This window comes from Monodon monoceros, unplaced genomic scaffold, assembly GCF_005190385.1.
Source record: "Monodon monoceros isolate NGI ecotype Baffin Bay Population unplaced genomic scaffold, NGI_Narwhal_1 Super_Scaffold_20, whole genome shotgun sequence".
Classification (NCBI taxonomy): domain Eukaryota; kingdom Metazoa; phylum Chordata; class Mammalia; order Artiodactyla; family Monodontidae; genus Monodon; species Monodon monoceros.
Window position 1 is genome coordinate 67,696,565 of NW_021703777.1, and position 18,136 is coordinate 67,714,700.

The 18,136-nt window shown below is 36.1% G+C and overlaps 1 protein-coding gene across 1 annotated transcript in view; it reads left to right on the forward strand.

The window, feature by feature from the left end:
• LOC114903251 (cytochrome c oxidase subunit 7B2, mitochondrial) overlaps positions 1-17,931 on the forward strand; it is an 83,075-nt gene extending 65,144 nt beyond the window's left edge. The window contains exon 2 of the mRNA XM_029236091.1: positions 17,519-17,931. Within this exon, the coding sequence (XP_029091924.1) occupies positions 17,578-17,823 (246 nt within the window). The 5' untranslated portion in view covers positions 17,519-17,577 and the 3' untranslated portion in view covers positions 17,824-17,931. The remainder of the gene's footprint in view (positions 1-17,518) is intronic.
• The last annotated feature ends 205 nt before the right edge of the window (positions 17,932-18,136 follow it).

Here is an 18,136-nt window from a genome sequence, read left to right on the forward strand (position 1 = left end):
AGCCAAAGCAGACTGGGATAGTCATATCAAAGATGTAAGTCTTTATCTTACAAGTAATAAGAAACTATTGAGTGGTACTGTGTCCTGACCTAAAACAATTTGGCCTTTCACCATTGTCAGGTTCTTTTGGTAAATATTTGTATTCACTAATAGTTTGAGTAGGTTGTTCACATGGATGGTATTATGAAAGAAATTCTTCAATTTAATACTATCAGATATATGGAATTGAATAGAAAGAAGCCATGAGAACATAAATTCAGGCACTATCCTTAGACACTTTGGCATACTTCTTACATTAAAACAAGGCCGATGATATTCTTTTTAAATGCAGGAGCAGCCAACCGGATTGTTTAATTACATAGTAGAATTCTGCATACAGCAGATAAACTCAGGACCAATAGAACTCTAGAACTAAAGGGCTGTTCCCAGTTTATCAGGCTACTATGCTTGCGAGATTTTCATTCTTCATTAATGCAAGAGTATTAGCCCTAATATAACATTTCTAGTGAACCATGTATCTTGAATACAACTCATATTATCAGTGAAAAATTGTTTCTAACATTCTTTATGCTAATTAAACCCTCTGATATATATTTCTATGGTTATATGTCAGGTGCATATGTAACCATTCCTGAAGTGTGCATTTCTGATTAGTGTACTTCAAATGCTAACTAACAACCCCTAAACTGTAGACGAGGTTAATTTATTCACATGTATATCATACTATTTGTATTTAAACATTTTAAAAGCAAATCATCTGAGAACATAACAGAGATTTGTCAGTGTGGATGTGATACAGTCATGTTTCTGCTTTTAGATCCCTGGTGAAGGAGGGTTCAACATATATAAACCACTAAATGTGATATGGACATTAACAGAATGAAAGATAAAAATCATATGATTATCTTAGTAGATGCAGAAAAAGCATTTGACAAAATTCAAAATCATGATAAAAACTCTCAAAAAGTTGGGTATAGAAAGAATGTACCTCAACATAATAAAGGCCATATACGACAAGCCCACAGCTAACATCATACTCAATGGTGAAAAGCTGAAAGTTTTTCTCTGTGATCAGGAACAATGCAAGGGTGCACACTCTTGCCAGTTTTATTCAACATAGTATTGGAAGTCCTGGCCAGAGCAATCAGGCAAGAAAAATAAATAAGTAAATAAAAGGCATGCAAGTTGGAAAGAAGTAAAAGTGTCTCTGTTTCCAGATGACATGATACTTCACATAGAAAATCCTATAGAATCCACCAAAAAAATTTTAGTAAAGTTGCAGGATATAAAATCAACATGCAAAAATCAGTTGCATTTCTATACATTAATAATGAACTATCTGAAAAACAAATAAAACAATCACATTTACAATATCATTAAAGACAATAAAATACCTAGGAATGAATTTAACCAAGGAGGTGAAAGACTAGTACACTGAAACCTATGGCATCGATGAAAGAAATTGAGGAAGACACAAATAAATGGAAAGATATCACATGTTTATGAATTGGAAGAACTTATATTGTAAAAATGTCCATACTACCAAAGTGATCTATATAGTCTATGCAATCCTTACCAAATACCAGTGACATTTTTCAAAGAAATAGAAAAATAATCTTAACATTCTTATGAGACCATAGGGACCATAATTAGCCAAAGCAATCTTGAGAAAGAAGAACAAAACTGGAAACATCACAAGTACTTATTTCAAACTATATTACAAAGCTATAGTAATCAAAACAGTATGTACTGGCATTAAAAACAGTCACATAGATCAATGGAACTGAGTAGAGAGGCCAGAAATAAATCCACATGTATGTGGTCATCTAATTTTGACAAGGGCACCAAAAACACACATTGGGGAAATGATAGTCTCTTCAATAAATGGTATTGGGGAAACTGGATATCCACACACTAAAGAATTAAACTAGACCCCTATCTTGCACCACTCATAAAATTTAACTTGAAAGGGATTACAGACTTAAATGTAAAACCTGAAATCATAAAACACCTATAAGAAAACATATGGAAGAAGCTCCTAGTTCTTGGTCTTGGCAATGTGTTTTTAAAATTTGACACCAAACCACAGGCAGCAAAAACAAGAATAAACAAGTAGAACTACATCAAAGTGAAAAGATTCTGCACAGCAAAAGAAACAACCAACAAAATGAAAAGGCTACCTATGGAATGGGAGAAAATATTTGCAAACCATATTTCTGATAAGGGGTTAATATACAAAATATATAAAGAACTTTTACAACTCAGTAGTAAACAAACAAACAAACAAATAATCCAATTAGAAAATGGGAAAAGGACCTGAATAGACATTCCTCCAAAGAAGATATGCAGATGGTCAATAGGTACATGAAAAGGTGTTCAACATCACTAATCATCAGGAAAATGCAAATCAAAACCACAATGAAATAGCACCTCACACCTGTTAGGATGACTACTGTCAAAAAGACAACAGATACCAAGTGTTGTAGAAGATGTGGAGAAAAGGGAATACTTGTGCACTGTTGGTGGGAATATAAATTGGGGTAGCCATTATGGAAAACAGTATGGAGGTTCCTCAAAAAAATAAAAATAAAACTAATACATGATCCAGTAATACCATTTCTGGGTACATATCCAAAGGAAACAAAATTAGTATCTCAAAGAGATATCTACTCCCCCACGTTTTTTGCAGCATTATTCACAATAGCCAAGATATGGAAACAACCTGTGTCTGTTGACAAATTAATACATAAATAAAATGTGGCATGTATATCTGTACTATATCTATGTGTGTATGTATCTATCTATCTATGCATAATGGAATATTATTCAACCATAAGAAAGAATGAAATCTTGCCATTTGGGACAACATGGATAAACCTAGGGGGCATTATGCTGAGGGAAATAAATCAGACAAAGAAAGACAAATTCTCTGTGATCTCACTTATAAGTGGAATCAAAAAAAAAAAAACAAACCACACACACACAAAAAACACCTGATCTCGTAGAAACAGAGTAGATTGGTGGTTGTCAGGGACAGGGGGTGGGGGAGATGGGGAGATGTGTGTTAAAGGGTGCAAATTTCCAGTTACAAGTTCCAGAACTCTAATTGATAGTTTGTTATACATATTAACAATATTGTACTGTAAACTTGAAATTTACTAAGAAAGTAGATCTTAAATACCCTCATATCTCTCTCTCTCTCTCTCTCTCTCTCTCTCTCTCTCTCTCTCTCTGTCTCTCTCTCTCTCACACACACACACACACACACACACACACGATAACTATGTGAGGTGATGGATTAGCAAACTTTATTGTTGTAATCATTTCACAAAGTATACATACATCAGATCACCACATTATACACCTCAAATTTACATGATGTCATATGTCAGTTATACCTCAGTAAAGCTAGGGAGGAAACAAAGACGCAAAATCCCAAGCAAACAGAAAGAGATCACTTATGAGCAGTTGGGAGAATAGACGGGGGATGGCAGAGATGTTGTGGGAATGCCATTTAAGGAAAGCATGTGAAGAAAAGTTGAGCTATGATAGATACACTTTAGATAGAAAGAAATTAATGGATTTGAGATGTCTTTAGGATGAAAATTTCTTTGAGAAGATAAACAAAATTGATAAACCACTAGCCAGATGCATCAAGAAAAAAAGTAAGAAGACTCAAATTAATAGAATTGGAAGTGAAAAAGGAGAAGTAACAACTGAAACTGCAGAAATACAGAGGATCATGAGAGATTACTACGAGCAACTATATGCCAATAAAGTGGACAGCCTGGAAGAAATGGACAAATTCTTAGAAAAGCACAACCTTCTGAGACTGAACTAGGAAGACATAGAAAATATAAACAGACCAATTACAAGCACTGAAATTGAAACTGTGATTAAAAATCTTCCAACAAACAAAGGCCAGGACCAGAAGGCTTCACAGGTGAATTCTATTAAACATTTAGAGAAGAGCTAACACCTCTCCTTCTCAAACACTTCCAAAATGGGAGGAACACTCCCAAACTCATTCTATGAGGCCACCATCACCCTGATACCAAAACCAGACAAAGGTGTCACACAAAAAAGAAAACTACAGGCCAATATCACTGATAAACGTAGATGCAAAAATCCTCAACAAAATACTAGCAAACGGAATCCAACAGCAATTAAAAGGATCAAAAGACCCCATGATCAAGTGGGGTTTATCCCAGGAATGCAAGGATTTGTCAAATATACGCACATCAATCAATGTGATACACCATATTAACAAATTGAAGGAGAAAAACCATATGATCATCTCAATAGATGCAGAAAAAGCATTCGACAAAATTAAACACCCATTTATGATAAAAACCCTCCAGAAAGTAGGCATAGAGGGAACCTACCTCAACATAATAAAGGCCATATATGACTAACCCACAGCTAACATCATTCTCAATGGTGAAAAACTGGAACCATTTCCACTAAGATCAGGAACAAGACAAGGTTGCCCACTCTCACCAGTGTTATTCAACATAGTTTGGGAAGTTGTAGCCACAGCAATCAGAGAAGTAAAAAAAATAAAAGGAATCCAATCGGAAAAGAAGAAGTAAAACTGTCACTGTTTTCAGATGACATGATACTATACATAGAGAATCCTAAAGATGCTACCAGAAAGCTAATAGAGCTCATCGATGAATTTGGTAAAGTAGCAGGACACAAAATTAATACACAGAAATCTCTTGCATTCCTATACTCTAATGATGAAAAATCTGAAAGAGAAATTAAGGAAACGCTCCCATTTACCATTGCAACAAAAAGAATAAAATACCTAGGAATAAACATACCTAAGGACATACCTAAGGACAAAAGACCTGTGTGCAGAAAACTATAAGACACGGATGAAAAAAATTAAAGATGATACAAACAGATGGAGAGATATACCATGTTCTTGGACTGGACGAATCAACATTGTGAAAATGACTCTGCTACCCAAAGCAATCTACAGATTCAGTGCAATCCCTATCAAACTACCACTGGCATTTTTCACAGAACTCTTAACAAAAAATTTCACAATTTGTATGGAAACACAAAAGATCCAGAATAGCCAAAGCAATCTTGAGAAAGAAAAATGGAGCTGGAGGAATCAGGCTCCTGGACTTCAGACTATACTACAAAGCTACAGTAATCAAGACAGTATGGTACTGGCACAAAAACAGAAATATAGATCTTTGGAACAGGATAGAAAGCCCATTGATAAACCCATGCACCTGTGGTCCCCTTATCTTTGATGAAGAAGGCAAGAGTATACAGTGGAGAAAAGACTGCCTCTTCAATAAGTGGTGCTGGGAAAACTCGACAGCTACATATAAAAGAATGAAATTAGAACACTCCCTAACACCATACACAAAAATAAACTCAAAATGGATTAAAGACATAAGTGTAAGGCCAGACACTATAAAACTCTCAGAGGAAAGCATAGGCAGAACACTGTATGACATAAATCACAGCAAGATCCTTTTTGACCCACCTGCTAGAGAAATGGAAATAAAGACAAAAATAAACAAATGGGACCTAATGAAACTCAAAAACTTTTGCACAGCAAAGGAAACCATAAACAAGATGAAAAGACAACCCTCAGAATGGGAGAAAATATTTGCAAATGAAGCACCTGACAAAGAACTAATCTCTAAAATTTATAAGCAGCTCATGCAGCTCAATATCAAAAAAACAAACAACCCAATCCAAGAATGGGCAGAGGACCTAAATAGGCATTTCTCCAAAGTAGATATACAGATTGCCAACAAACACATGAAAGGATGCTCAGCATCACTAATCATTAGAGAAATGCAAACGAAAACTACAATGAGGTATCACCTCACACTGGTCAGAATGGCCATCATCAAAAAGTCTACAAACAATAAATGCTGGAGAGGGTGTAGATAAAAGGGAACCCTCTTGCACTGTTGGTGGGAATGTAAATTGATGCAGCCACTATGGAGATCAGTATGGAGGTTCCTTAAAAAACTAAAAATAGAACTACCATATGACCCAGCAACCCCACTACTGGGCATATACCCAGAGAAAACCATAATTCAAAAGGAGTCATGTGCCACAGTGTTCGTTGCAGCTCTTTTTACAATAGCCAGGACATTGAAGCAACCTAAGTGTCCATCGACAGATGAATAGGTAAAGAAGATGTGGCATGTATATACAATGGAATAGTTCTCAGCCATAAAAAGAAAAGAAATTGAGTTATTTGTAGTGAGGTGGATGGACCTAGAGACTGTCATACAGAGTGAAGTCAGAAAGAAAAACAATTACCATATGCTAACACATATATATGGAAATAAAATAAAAAGGTTCTGAAGAACCTAGGGGTAGGACAGGAATAAAGATGCAGACGTAGAGAATGGACTTGAGGACCCGGGGAGAAGGAAGGGTAAGCTGGGACGAAGTGCGAGAGTGGCATGGACTTACATACAGTACCAAATATAAAATAGATAGCCCAGGGAGATAGTCCAGCTGCATAGCCCAGGGAGATTAGCTCGGTGCTTTGTGTCCACCTAGGGGGTGGGGTAGGGAGGGTGGGAGGGAGATGCAAGAGGGAGGAGATATGGGGTATATGTATATGTATAGCTGATTCGCTTTGTTATACAGCAGACAGTAACACACCATTGTAAAGCAATTTTACTCCAATAAAGATGTTAAAAATAAAAGTAAAGTAAATAAATAAAAGAAGCCAATGGATGTATTAAATGTTTCAAGGGAGTTGAAAGTATCACAAAGGATTTTTGAGCTTAACTTTCTCAACTACATGTGTGGAAGTGATGTGTAGTGGTTTGGGGAACATTGGTAAAGACCAAGTTTGAGAGTGGAAGGGCATGGTTGTACACTTATGCCTATTGATTTTTTAGACATCAAATTATCTTTGAATTATGTTTGAATTATTTTGGAATTTGAATTATCTTGGGAGAGATGTTAAGAAGGCAGTTTAATGTATTGCCCAGGATCTAAGAAGAGGGTTTATATGTGGAGACGTAATTTGGGAGTCGTCTAATTGCCCTTTGATGATAACGTTTATTAGCATGCCTAGGAATACCGAGAGAGAGAGAGAGAGAGAGAGAGAGAGAGAGAGAGAGAGAGCGAGAGAGCATATAAAGTGAAAATCAAACCTATGTCTTAGCCTTGAAGAGCTCCTTCACTAAGGACCTGTTACAGAAAGATGAGTTTGTAAAGAAGAAATAGCCATAGAAACAGAAATAGAAAACTAAGGGAATATTATAGAAGCTAATTGAAGAGAAGGTATCCAGAGGAAGAGTGCGTCATTGGTATTATTATAGTGGAAAATTCAAGAAAAGTGACTTAATATGTCCATTTTAGGGACAGAGGGGCCATTATTTATCTTTGTAATATCTATTTATGTTGAATGATGAGGTAGAAACTGGATGGGGTGCAAGAAAAAAAAAATGGAAACTCAGGAATTTTCCAAGGTTCATTAATTGTTGTTTGAAACTAGATCCCATTTTCCATGGAATAGTGTCCTTCTACACATTCTCACGTTGTGTACAGTTCACATAATATAAATTGCTCTTTTGGCTTAAGGTATTTTTGTTGTTGTTGTTCTGGAACTATTTTCTCCGGTTAAATAAATGAATGTTTTATGTAGGGAATCCCCAGAATCATCTAGCTGCTGGGTGTATGTTGTATCAATATTTTGGGACTTTCCCAATATTTTGGCAAATACCATTTGTAGGCTCTTACATAATATGTGACATTGATTATAAGGCATACTTAAAGGAAACATTTTCACAATTTAGCTTAAATCCAGTCCTGGAGGGAGCATGTGCTTCTGAAGCATGGCTCTGGTTTATTTTCCCAGCATTAATTCCAAGATTTTCTTAGTTATTCCTAGTTATTCTCTCTGGCTCTTTAATATAAATTATAAAGTTATAGGTGAAACTGCAAAATCATGAACTATGAAGTAAAAGCAGGAAATTGCTTCACTTTGGATATTATTAATTCAAAACACAATTAGATTCTAACAATCTTAACTCATTATTTTGTGTCTACCCAGTCTTATAAATTATCTACATTTGTTCTCAAAGAAGTCTCTCAGGCTTATCTGCTATTATTTCTTAGTAACGTTAACAACACATTTTTATGATGATTATAATATGATGTTCAATCTACAATTCAATTAATGTGATAAAATACATTATATAAGAAGCCCACAGATCCACCATCAGCTATCGTTCTAAGCTGCGTAAATTGTATGTGTAATCAAAATTATGGCCTATTTGCATGTAAATCTCACTTCTCCCTTAACAAATGTTCAAATGGTTAAATTATGCCAATTTAGTTTAAGCATACCCTTTTAGTCTATGAAATTTTAGACTCCATTAGATTAAAGAAACTGAAAGTAACCTCTTTGAAACCAGAATTCTAATTGGAAATCTTAAGACTTCAAAACAAGAATCTGTTCTGAATTTCTGTTGTATGTGTTTAGATGGGTAACTTCCTTCAGGCTTGCTTTCTTCTTTAGCCTTTTTCCCTCAGGAATTTAAAAGAAAAACTAAAATGAAATATCAGTTCACTAAAGCAGGCACCCTGCCCCAAGGTTTGGCAAAGTGCATCCTGTCTCACTGTTTCTTCTGAGGATCTACAAAGAAAAAAATCAGTTTACTAAAGTCAGCCCCTCTGGCCAAAGTCTTTCTCACTTCCACATAATGAATTCTAAATGGAAAAGAAAACAAAAAGTAGAATGCCAACATCTTGTTAAGAGTTTTCAAGAAGTTTCCAAAATTTTATGAAAGTGAAAAGAAAAAAATAAATTATACTGAAAGACAGAACTGGCCTGGTAAAACAACTTGCAAAGTGATCACAGTTACTACTTCAGGGCTGTGAAGTGCTCTTCTCATCAAATGGAATTTCTCTGCAAATGCTCCATAAGTTGCCCAGGTGATGGCAAAACAAAAGCCTTACTCATAAAGGTTTTATTTACAGATATATTTTGAACAGAGTTTAGGAGGGCAGAGATAGTCCAAGTAGGAAATTTAAAAATCTGGAGTTTTCGGAAACAACAGGGAAAGTATTATTTTGCAGCACTAAGTATTCCAATCCAATGTGGATTTGATCAGAATTAACTTCTGGAGTAGACCCCTACTAGCCTAATTTCTGGTTAGCACCTGAAAACAATTTTCATGAAAAATAGAAACACTTGGAAAATGTGTCTTTCAAAATTAAAATGTCTTTGATATCTAAAAGTTAAATGTTTTATTTTTTTCTTTATATGACTATATCAGTGACATACTTAAAGACAAGAATGGCTTGTACATTTTTCATTTCAAGATTTAGATGAAATATTCAAATTATGCAACGAGGGGTCACTGATGCAACTCTAATGGCCACTGAAGAATCATACAGTCTTTCTGCTCATAGAGCGTTTAATGAATAAAGGTAGATGTGGAGAGGAGAAAAACATCTGCACAAATACTAAAACTGCAAAAGTTAGACTCACATAACGAAGGCAAGAGTTAATTGCTGTGGGTATTGTTATGATACCCTAGGCTTACCACACACTCTGTACTCCCTGAGTCATATGTTACAAGTCCCCACAAGGAAGTGATTTAGTTTGTGAAATGCATCCTGGAACTATTAAACAATTTAAAATGAGTACAATCGTGTAACAGCCTTGAGAACACAGAGACATCCTTTGGTATTCCCCAAAATGTGTTCTGGAAAACACGAATATGGAGATATGCTCCAGAGGGAAAAAAGCATGGCATGCTAAGCTAAGTTTGGAAAGCACCACATGGTATCCCTCTCAGAGAATCGCTGTATGCATTAGCACCATAGAGGTTTGGGAAATACTTCCGTAAAAAAGAATTTGACTTTGTTACCTGCATATTTCTCAAACTTACGTGACACAGAAGCCCTTTTTATAAATAACACCCTCTAGCATCAAACAGAACTACTGAAATAGGCACGTGTTTGGGGAAAACTGATAGAAGGTTACTTCATGATTTGGAATCAGTGTCAAGCCAGTTAAGCTAAAAGATAAATTATGTATTCCAGTCACTGGAATGGAATATTCTTTTTTTAAAGTTAATAAAATAAATTCTCACATTCCAGTTTATATGTCAAGTTCTGAGAGTTCCAGTGGCCCGAGGTGGATCCTCAGAGGCTCTCACCTTTGTGTGTGTGTGCAAAAGAATTGTGGTCTGGCTGTGCAAAACAAAGGATTGGATGCAGAAATATAATGACTGCAGAAATAAGGGACTGGCACATTTTAAGATCTTGACTGGGTGAACTGTACAAGTGCTTACTATTACTCACTAACATCTGCATTATTCCCCTGCAAACTCTTCCCCACCCCAGAGTAATGTCTCAGCTGCAAATTTGACCCCATAACTCACGTTCCTGATGTCTTTCAATGGCTCCATATCATTTTCTGGATAAACTTTTCAAAGTTTCTAGAATTTATTATAACCACGATCTCTTTCTTTTCCAAGATTAAGTTGGAGAAATGCTATGCATTTATCCAGATGTTTTGATTTGCCAGATCCACTGAAATAGACTCTTCTAGCTGGACATGACTATATCACAACCTACAAGCCATGGAATGTAGTTAATATAAAATCTTTTGGGAGTAAGCACATCAGCCCACTTTCTAACACTTAATACATTGCTTGAAATAACAAGGATTTGTTATTCAGTCCTTGTAATTTCCAATATTTGAAATGGCCTGTAATGTAAAAATAACATGGGCTCTAAGGAAATTTGCTGGGCCTACTAAAGTTTAATAGAGAACAAAATAAAGTTTAATAGAGAACAGTCATGCCTTTGACGTGCAGTGTGGCATGGAGAAAAGCTCCCAATGTCTCTGTTATTGTTTTGTTCTCTTACACATAGCTATCAGAAAGGGAAAAAGTGAGTATAGTTGAGAGCACTTTGTGACTAAAAAAATGTAATGGGATTCATGAGTGAACCACATTAATGTAATTAGGTTCATAAAAGGAATTGCCTGAATGAACACTGTGGTTATTCCCAGGATGGACATTATTGAATACCTTCAGCATTCTATATAGGATAGAAACAGTCTGTTCATGGGAAGCAGTACCTGAGGGAGAGTACATACCTTATATCCCTTCACTTTTCAAGCAACATGTGCCATTTAAGGACATTGATTCGTGAGTTGTCCACTCTGTCATTTCTCCCTCCTGGCATAATAATCCACCGCTGTAATCTGCCTGTTTATTTGTTGAGGTAACATCCGTTATGTCACTTTTTAGGCTTAATAAAGTGACATAATCTACAGCCTTAATCAAATGGCTGTACCGGCCATTGATTCATTGACTCAGGAGATGATACCATCACATCTGAAACAGAACCATTTTTCAGCATTTCCACCAGCAGCATTGCTTGTGCAGGGTTCCCAGATTTCCTGTTACAAAAAGGCTGAAGGCTTAAGTAATCCTGATGGGAGACACTGCTCCATGTACACTTAATCCCTCCTTGAGCAACCTACTTTTCTGAGAAATACATAAATGAACGGAAGACACTGCAGGCTAGGTGCATTTCATTTCAAGAAGATTGCCTTTTTACTGTTTCTTGTTTTCTGTTGTTCTGAAGCTGTCAAAGAAGAGTAGAAATAAAAGGTGGAAATAAAGATGTTACAGTTGAGTAATGGAGTCTAGGAGCCTTAGCTTTGAAAGTGTATCATTCGTTATACAGCAGAACACCAGTGTTACTAGTGCTTTCAATATTTTTAAATGCCGCCAAATGTTTTTGTTGACTAACTTATTCCCAGGGGGTCCCTATGACTCTTTCAGGTTACTCGGGTACTGCTTCCTAAATTACCATGGTGGTGAATTCAATTACTACTGTACTCTTTCAGTGGCCTAAAAGAATAAATGGTCTTCCTAAAATGTTTTTCTCTTTGAAAGGTCTAGAGTATTAGAGCTGGATAGGACCTTAGAGATTATCTGATTCAGTGTTCCATAAACTTGTCTGATGACAAGACTCTCCTGAGAACTTGTTTAAAAAAATATAGATTCTCAGGCTACTCCCCTGGATACTCTGTTACAATACATTTGACATGGAGCCCAGGAATCTACATTTTGTAACAAAGAGTCCAAATAACTCTTAGGATCAGGCAGGTTTGGGAAAAGCTAAATTAGTTCCACTTTTTAATTTTATGGATGAGGAAGCAGATGCCTAGATAAAGTGATTCATCTAAGTTATACTGCACAAAAAATTTGGAAAATTGAGATTAGTTCAGGAAAAAAAATATTGTTGGGCAACCTTCATGCATCCCATAGTAGGGAATGTATTTTCTTAGAATTTAAGCCTTCTGTATTGAATAGAACAATGCTATTTAGAAGATTGTGGGAGAAGTGATGAGACACTTTGCTCTGTATATGACAGTGGAATTCTCTGTACACAACAGGGAATGATTTTGCTCCACAGGTGACATTTGGCAATGTCTGGAGATAGATTTTTGGTGTCACAACTAAAGAGAAAGAAGTACTACTGGTATGTAGTGTATAGAGGAAGGGATGCTACTAAACCCCCTGCAATGCACAGGACATCCACCCACAACAAAGAATTGCTTGGACCACAATATCAATAGTGTCCAGGTTGGGAAAGCTCGGTATTGATTGCTTCTTGAACATTATCTCCCTGTGAGATACTTAACAGTACTATCTGAACATATTTGAGGAGTAGGACACAGTTTCCAATTTTCTTCCTGAAATTAGATAGAAAGCCTTATATCATAGCTAAGCAGGTCATTTATTGATCCATGTTAGGCTATACTTAGACTGGATGAAATTTTTTTTTCCCCCCTTAGGACCATACAGTAAATCTTTTAAGGATTCCTCCTCTTTCTTCTACTCACGTATCTAGACCTGTCATTCCTAGCACACCTCAATTACGTCTCCTTTGACCTTTCTGCATTCTGTATCTAAATCACCCAAACTCTAATTCCCTGGGATCAGCTAAAAGCTACAGTGTCAATGTCTGCTGATTTTTAACAGAAATTGAGACAGAGTTTTGGTCATAATCTTAATGCAAAGGCTAAGTGAATAGAATACACAATTTACTTAGAGTAACTTATTTTCCAAATCAGTATGATTTTCTTTTCCTAATATTTCTCAATTCTGTCTCCTCTCTGTCTGTTATCAGTACTTAATTCAGATCCTCATCATCTTTTTAATAAACCATTGAAATAAACACTTAATTTTTTCCTCCAGATTTTTTCCCACCTTAGCCTTTTCCTGATTAAACCAATCAGTAATTTCTCCTCACCTATAAGAATGTTTCTCAAATGTGGATTACATACGGCATCTTTTTTTTTTGAATTTTATTTTATTTATTTTTTTATACAGCAGGTTCTTACTAGTTATCCATTTTATATACATCAGTGTATACATGTCAATCCCAATCGCCCAATTCATCCCAACACCACCACCCCGCTTTCCCCCCTTGGTGTCCATACATTTGTTCTCTACATCTGTGTCTCTATTTCTGCCCTGCAAACTGGTTCATCTGTACCGTTTTTCTAGGTTCCACATATATGCGTTAATGTATGATATTTGTTTTTCTCTTTCTGACTTACTTCACTCTGTATGACAGTCTCTAGATCCATCCACGTCTCTACAAATGATTCAATTTCGTTCCTTTTTATGGCTGAGTAATATTCCATTGTATATATGTGCCACATCTTCTTTATCCATTCACCTGTTGATGGGCATTTAGGTTGCTTCCATGTCCTGGCAATTGTAAATAGTGCTGCAATGAACATTGGGATGCATGTGTCTTTTTGAATTATGGTTTTCTCTGGGTATACATATGGCATCTTTTTAAAGAGGAAACATTATTTCATCTCAACTTGTATCATCTTAAATTATTTGATTATAAAATCACTTATATATGTGTAAACATAAAATCAAATTCATCCTCTTTATGCTTAAAGCTTAACACAACTATGAAACCAAAACAAATTTTCACATTAAAAATGAATCAAACTATTCAACAAAGAATAGTTGAATATTATTTTCTTGTATTTCTTTATATTACTGTGAAGGGAAAAATCACAGAATTAAGAATTCTCTTTGTTAACTCACATAAAAGGCTTTGAGTTTGAGCATGGTTTTCTCAACAACAGGAAACACTGACAGAATCGAGTCCAGATGCCACAGCAAGGCATATGAAGTCCTCAGTGTCCGTTGTGGTCCTTTTCTCATCCCTTCAGGCTCATCTGTGGGCATTTGCTGCTTCAGCACTTATTACTTAGTGTTACTGAGCTCATCGGGCTGCCCTGCCCCCATACTATTTCAGCTGTCTGTGCTTTCGCTTGTGCTACTTTGTCTACGTTTTTTTTCCCACCAGTTTTCTGTTTTATGTTTCTTAATCATCCTTCAAGATCTAACCTAGGTGTCATTTCCTGTAAAACCATTTCTAGAACCCCAGGTTGAAATGTACCTCTCCTCTGTGAATTAAGGGCACCCTGTGCTCTTCTGTAGCCTTGTCTCCTCCCTTATAACAGTGCTCTGTCCATCCCCTCCCTCTACCATGAACTACCATAAGAGTAGGGGTGGTACCAATAGCACCCAGACCAGGCCCTGCCATGCCAGTAGTCACTCCATAAATATATAGTAAACTGAAGTGAAACATTTTCAACTAAAGACCCATCTCTGGTAACCACATTGCTTTTTGTTTCTTTGTATGTTTGTTTGTTTCCAATGCTTGGAATTGAATATACTTTAAGAAAACATGATATAGTTGAAAAATGCACTGGATTTAGAATCATAGGACTTGAGTTCACATCTTGTCATTTGTTCTTGTGTGTAAAATGGAGATAATCACCATCTCACATTCTTTTTGCAGATGTGCAAAATTCTGGCATGATGTTTGGCAAACAAGCATATATAATAAATATTAGTTTCCTTCCTGCATTATGCTTTACTTCTTTTTATGGACTTTAGTGATTTAAAATTATTATTACCAGTGAAGCTTCAAATCTGTATACCTCCCTATCGCCATTAGATTGAGGTCCGGTATTAATTATTTTTTCTGAACTGAGCTTCAGCATTGCTGTATAAAGTAGATGAGACAATCAGTCTTTCCTTTTCATCCTCATAGGCTACTTTGCTCCCTTTAACTATTTATATTTATTCAGAACATATTTCTTTTCTTTTATTGCCACAGGCATGAGAGAACCTCTGCTTTGTTCTTATTACTTAGAGAAATCTGTGTTCTTCCTTCTCTTTGTAGGTTGTTTTCATCAGAAAGCATCCACTTTGAGAAGCATTTTCTTTACCTGCATTATATTATTGAATTTACCTTTTTTATGCTTTCATATGGTTGTTAGAATCTATAGCTTCAGTTCTTTGGGTAATAGGCTTAAGGCTCCTAGATAACACAAAATTTATTGTAGAAGTAAGTCATGTGGAGTTCAGCAAGATAGAAAATTTCTCTAATCAGTGGGTTCCTAGCTCTTACATGTGTTTTATAAACAAAAATAGATCAAAGGTACTACAGAAGGCATTCCTAATAAAAAATTCTTAATAATGGATACATTGGTACAAGCAAATTCAGACTTAGATGGCAAAGAAAATGTTCACAGATATGGGAATAGCCAGAGGATGAACTAGTCTACAAAGGGATGCCATCATTGTCACTAGAGACAAAGTATTTGAACTTCAACTTAACATTGAAAGGATAGGAATAATGAAACCAATTTGTCATAAAGCAGCAGGCATGAGTTGATGATCCACAAGAGATCCCTATTATCACAAATTATTCTCTGGTTCTGTGCCTTCCTAAAGACTGAAAGCTATGTGTGGCACAAGTGCTTTTGTATTGGATTAAGGCTGCACCTGTCATACTCTGATCCATTTCACTTTCAACCAATTCTTTGAATTCAGTTCAAATTAAACCTGTAGTGCCTTTTGGTGAAGAGATTCATGACTAACAGGAAAAAACTTTGAATGTTTGGAACCTTAGAGGAAATGCATTTGGTTCTGTTTTAGCCCTGTTTGTCACAATCACGAAAAGTACCACTTTACCATCTGGTAGGAAATAAAAGAGAACCTTAGGGTCTGGTTTTCTAAGTTGGGAATAAAATCATTTGCGTTAGCAAATCTCAGTGAGCAGTTATAAGTTTACAAGTACTGACCTCAGGCCCTTTTGTATCCATGTTGCCTGCATTTGGGCCACAGTTAACATATGTCATTGCTAGAGACTGAGCACTGTTTGCCAGTTTGCACTGAGAAGAGACATTGAAGGAAAGAACTCCTCTATGTGTTTCTGCTTCTATATCTCTTGTTCAGTATAATTATCTGTTTTAAAAAAAGAATTATTAGGGCTATTATGGACATGTACATCTGATTTCATGATTTTTTTGGCTTGTTCTCAGTTGGTTTTAACTTCTTATGAGGACACCAACGTCCATTTATATTTCAGATTAGCTCAAAAATGTTCTTTCTTTGCTTTTGTGTCAGCTATTGTGTATGCAAAATTACATCTTTTGATCTTGAAGATTTTGCAGACTATTGGAGGAGAATGTAAAGATAATTCCTCAAGAGAATGACAAGACAAGCCACAGGCTGGAAGAAAACATTTGCAAAAGACATATATGATAAAGGACTGTAATTAGGCTCATTGATTGTAACAAATGTGCTACTCTGGTACAGAATGGAGAAGGCATGCATGTATGGAGTCAGGAATTATATGGAGACTCTGTGCTTTCCATTCAATATTGTTGTGAACCTAAAACTACTCTAAAAAAATTGTTTTTAAAAATGATAAAGCAAATGCATCATGTCACATGGTGTGAAAGAAGGGTTATAAAAGTGTAGAAGCTCAGAGAAGAGTTGGCTTATTCAGCCTAGGGAGGTTTCGAAAGGACTTCACAGAAACGGTGGCTTTTAGACTGGGATTTAAAAGGCAAGTAGAATTTCATCTGTAGGAAAGTTCAAGGCAAGAAGTACTGGTAGAAATGAGAAATGGGGAGGAGGTTAAAAGGAATGGAGAAAAGGAGCAAGAAGAAGAGGAGGTGGTATGACATACCCTGTGAATGCCTTGTAATTCTGACTGAAACCAGAGTTTATAGTAGACATAGGCAGGTCACTGGAGTAGTGGGGCATGTTGGCATTTTAGCCATTTTATCAGCTGGACATTGTTGTCTCAGTTTGCCATTGAATTTTCCTTTTTTATGCTTTCATATGGTTATTAGAATCTATAGCTTCAGTTCTTTGGGTAATAGGCTTAAGGCTCCTAGATAACACAAAATTTATTGTAGAAGTAAGTCATGTGGAGTTCAGCAAGATGGAAAATTTCTCTATTCAGTGGGTTAACTAACTGCGCAAGTTCACATAGATAATCAGTGGCAGAGCTAAGACTCAACTCCAGACATCATGATGTCAAAACTTACCTGCCTGGCCACACTGCAAGACGTGGTGTGGGTGAAACCTTCAAAGTGAGAAGAATTAAACATAGATCAGATGTCATCGCCTATCTTTTGTTTTTGCAGGTTTCTTTGCAAGGAAATAGACCAGCAGCTTCAATCAACTGCAGTTCTGTCATACCTCCATGATGTTTCCCTTGGTCAGAAATGCACTAAGTAGCCTCAGGATTCGAAGCATTCAGCAAATTAGGGCAAGACAGAGCCACTCAAAACACTCACCAGATTTTCATGACAAATATGGTCATATTATACTAGCCGGTGGAACCGCTTTCTGTGTTGTTGTGTGGGTGTTTACAGCCACACAGGTTGGAATAGAATGGAACCCCTCCCCTGTTGGCAGAGCCACCCCAAAAGAGTGGAATGATGAGTAAGCATCACAGTTACTGTAATACAGAAGTGTCTCAAAGTCAGCTTGTCATTTAAATACTCTGCTGTGCATTGAAATATAGCATAATCGAAGAAATAAAATGCATTTGAAAACATTAAAAAGTTGTTGAAAATAGTCATTATAGTGCCTGAAAGCAAGGCAGTAGCAGTGGGTATAGATTACAGGGGATTATGAATAATAAATATTTGAAAGTAGAATTAATGAAGCATGTATTTTTCTGGCTTAATGATTTATGCTAGGTACCTTTCAGTGGACATACACACATAGGTACTTAACAAATTAATTTAATTGTTTGG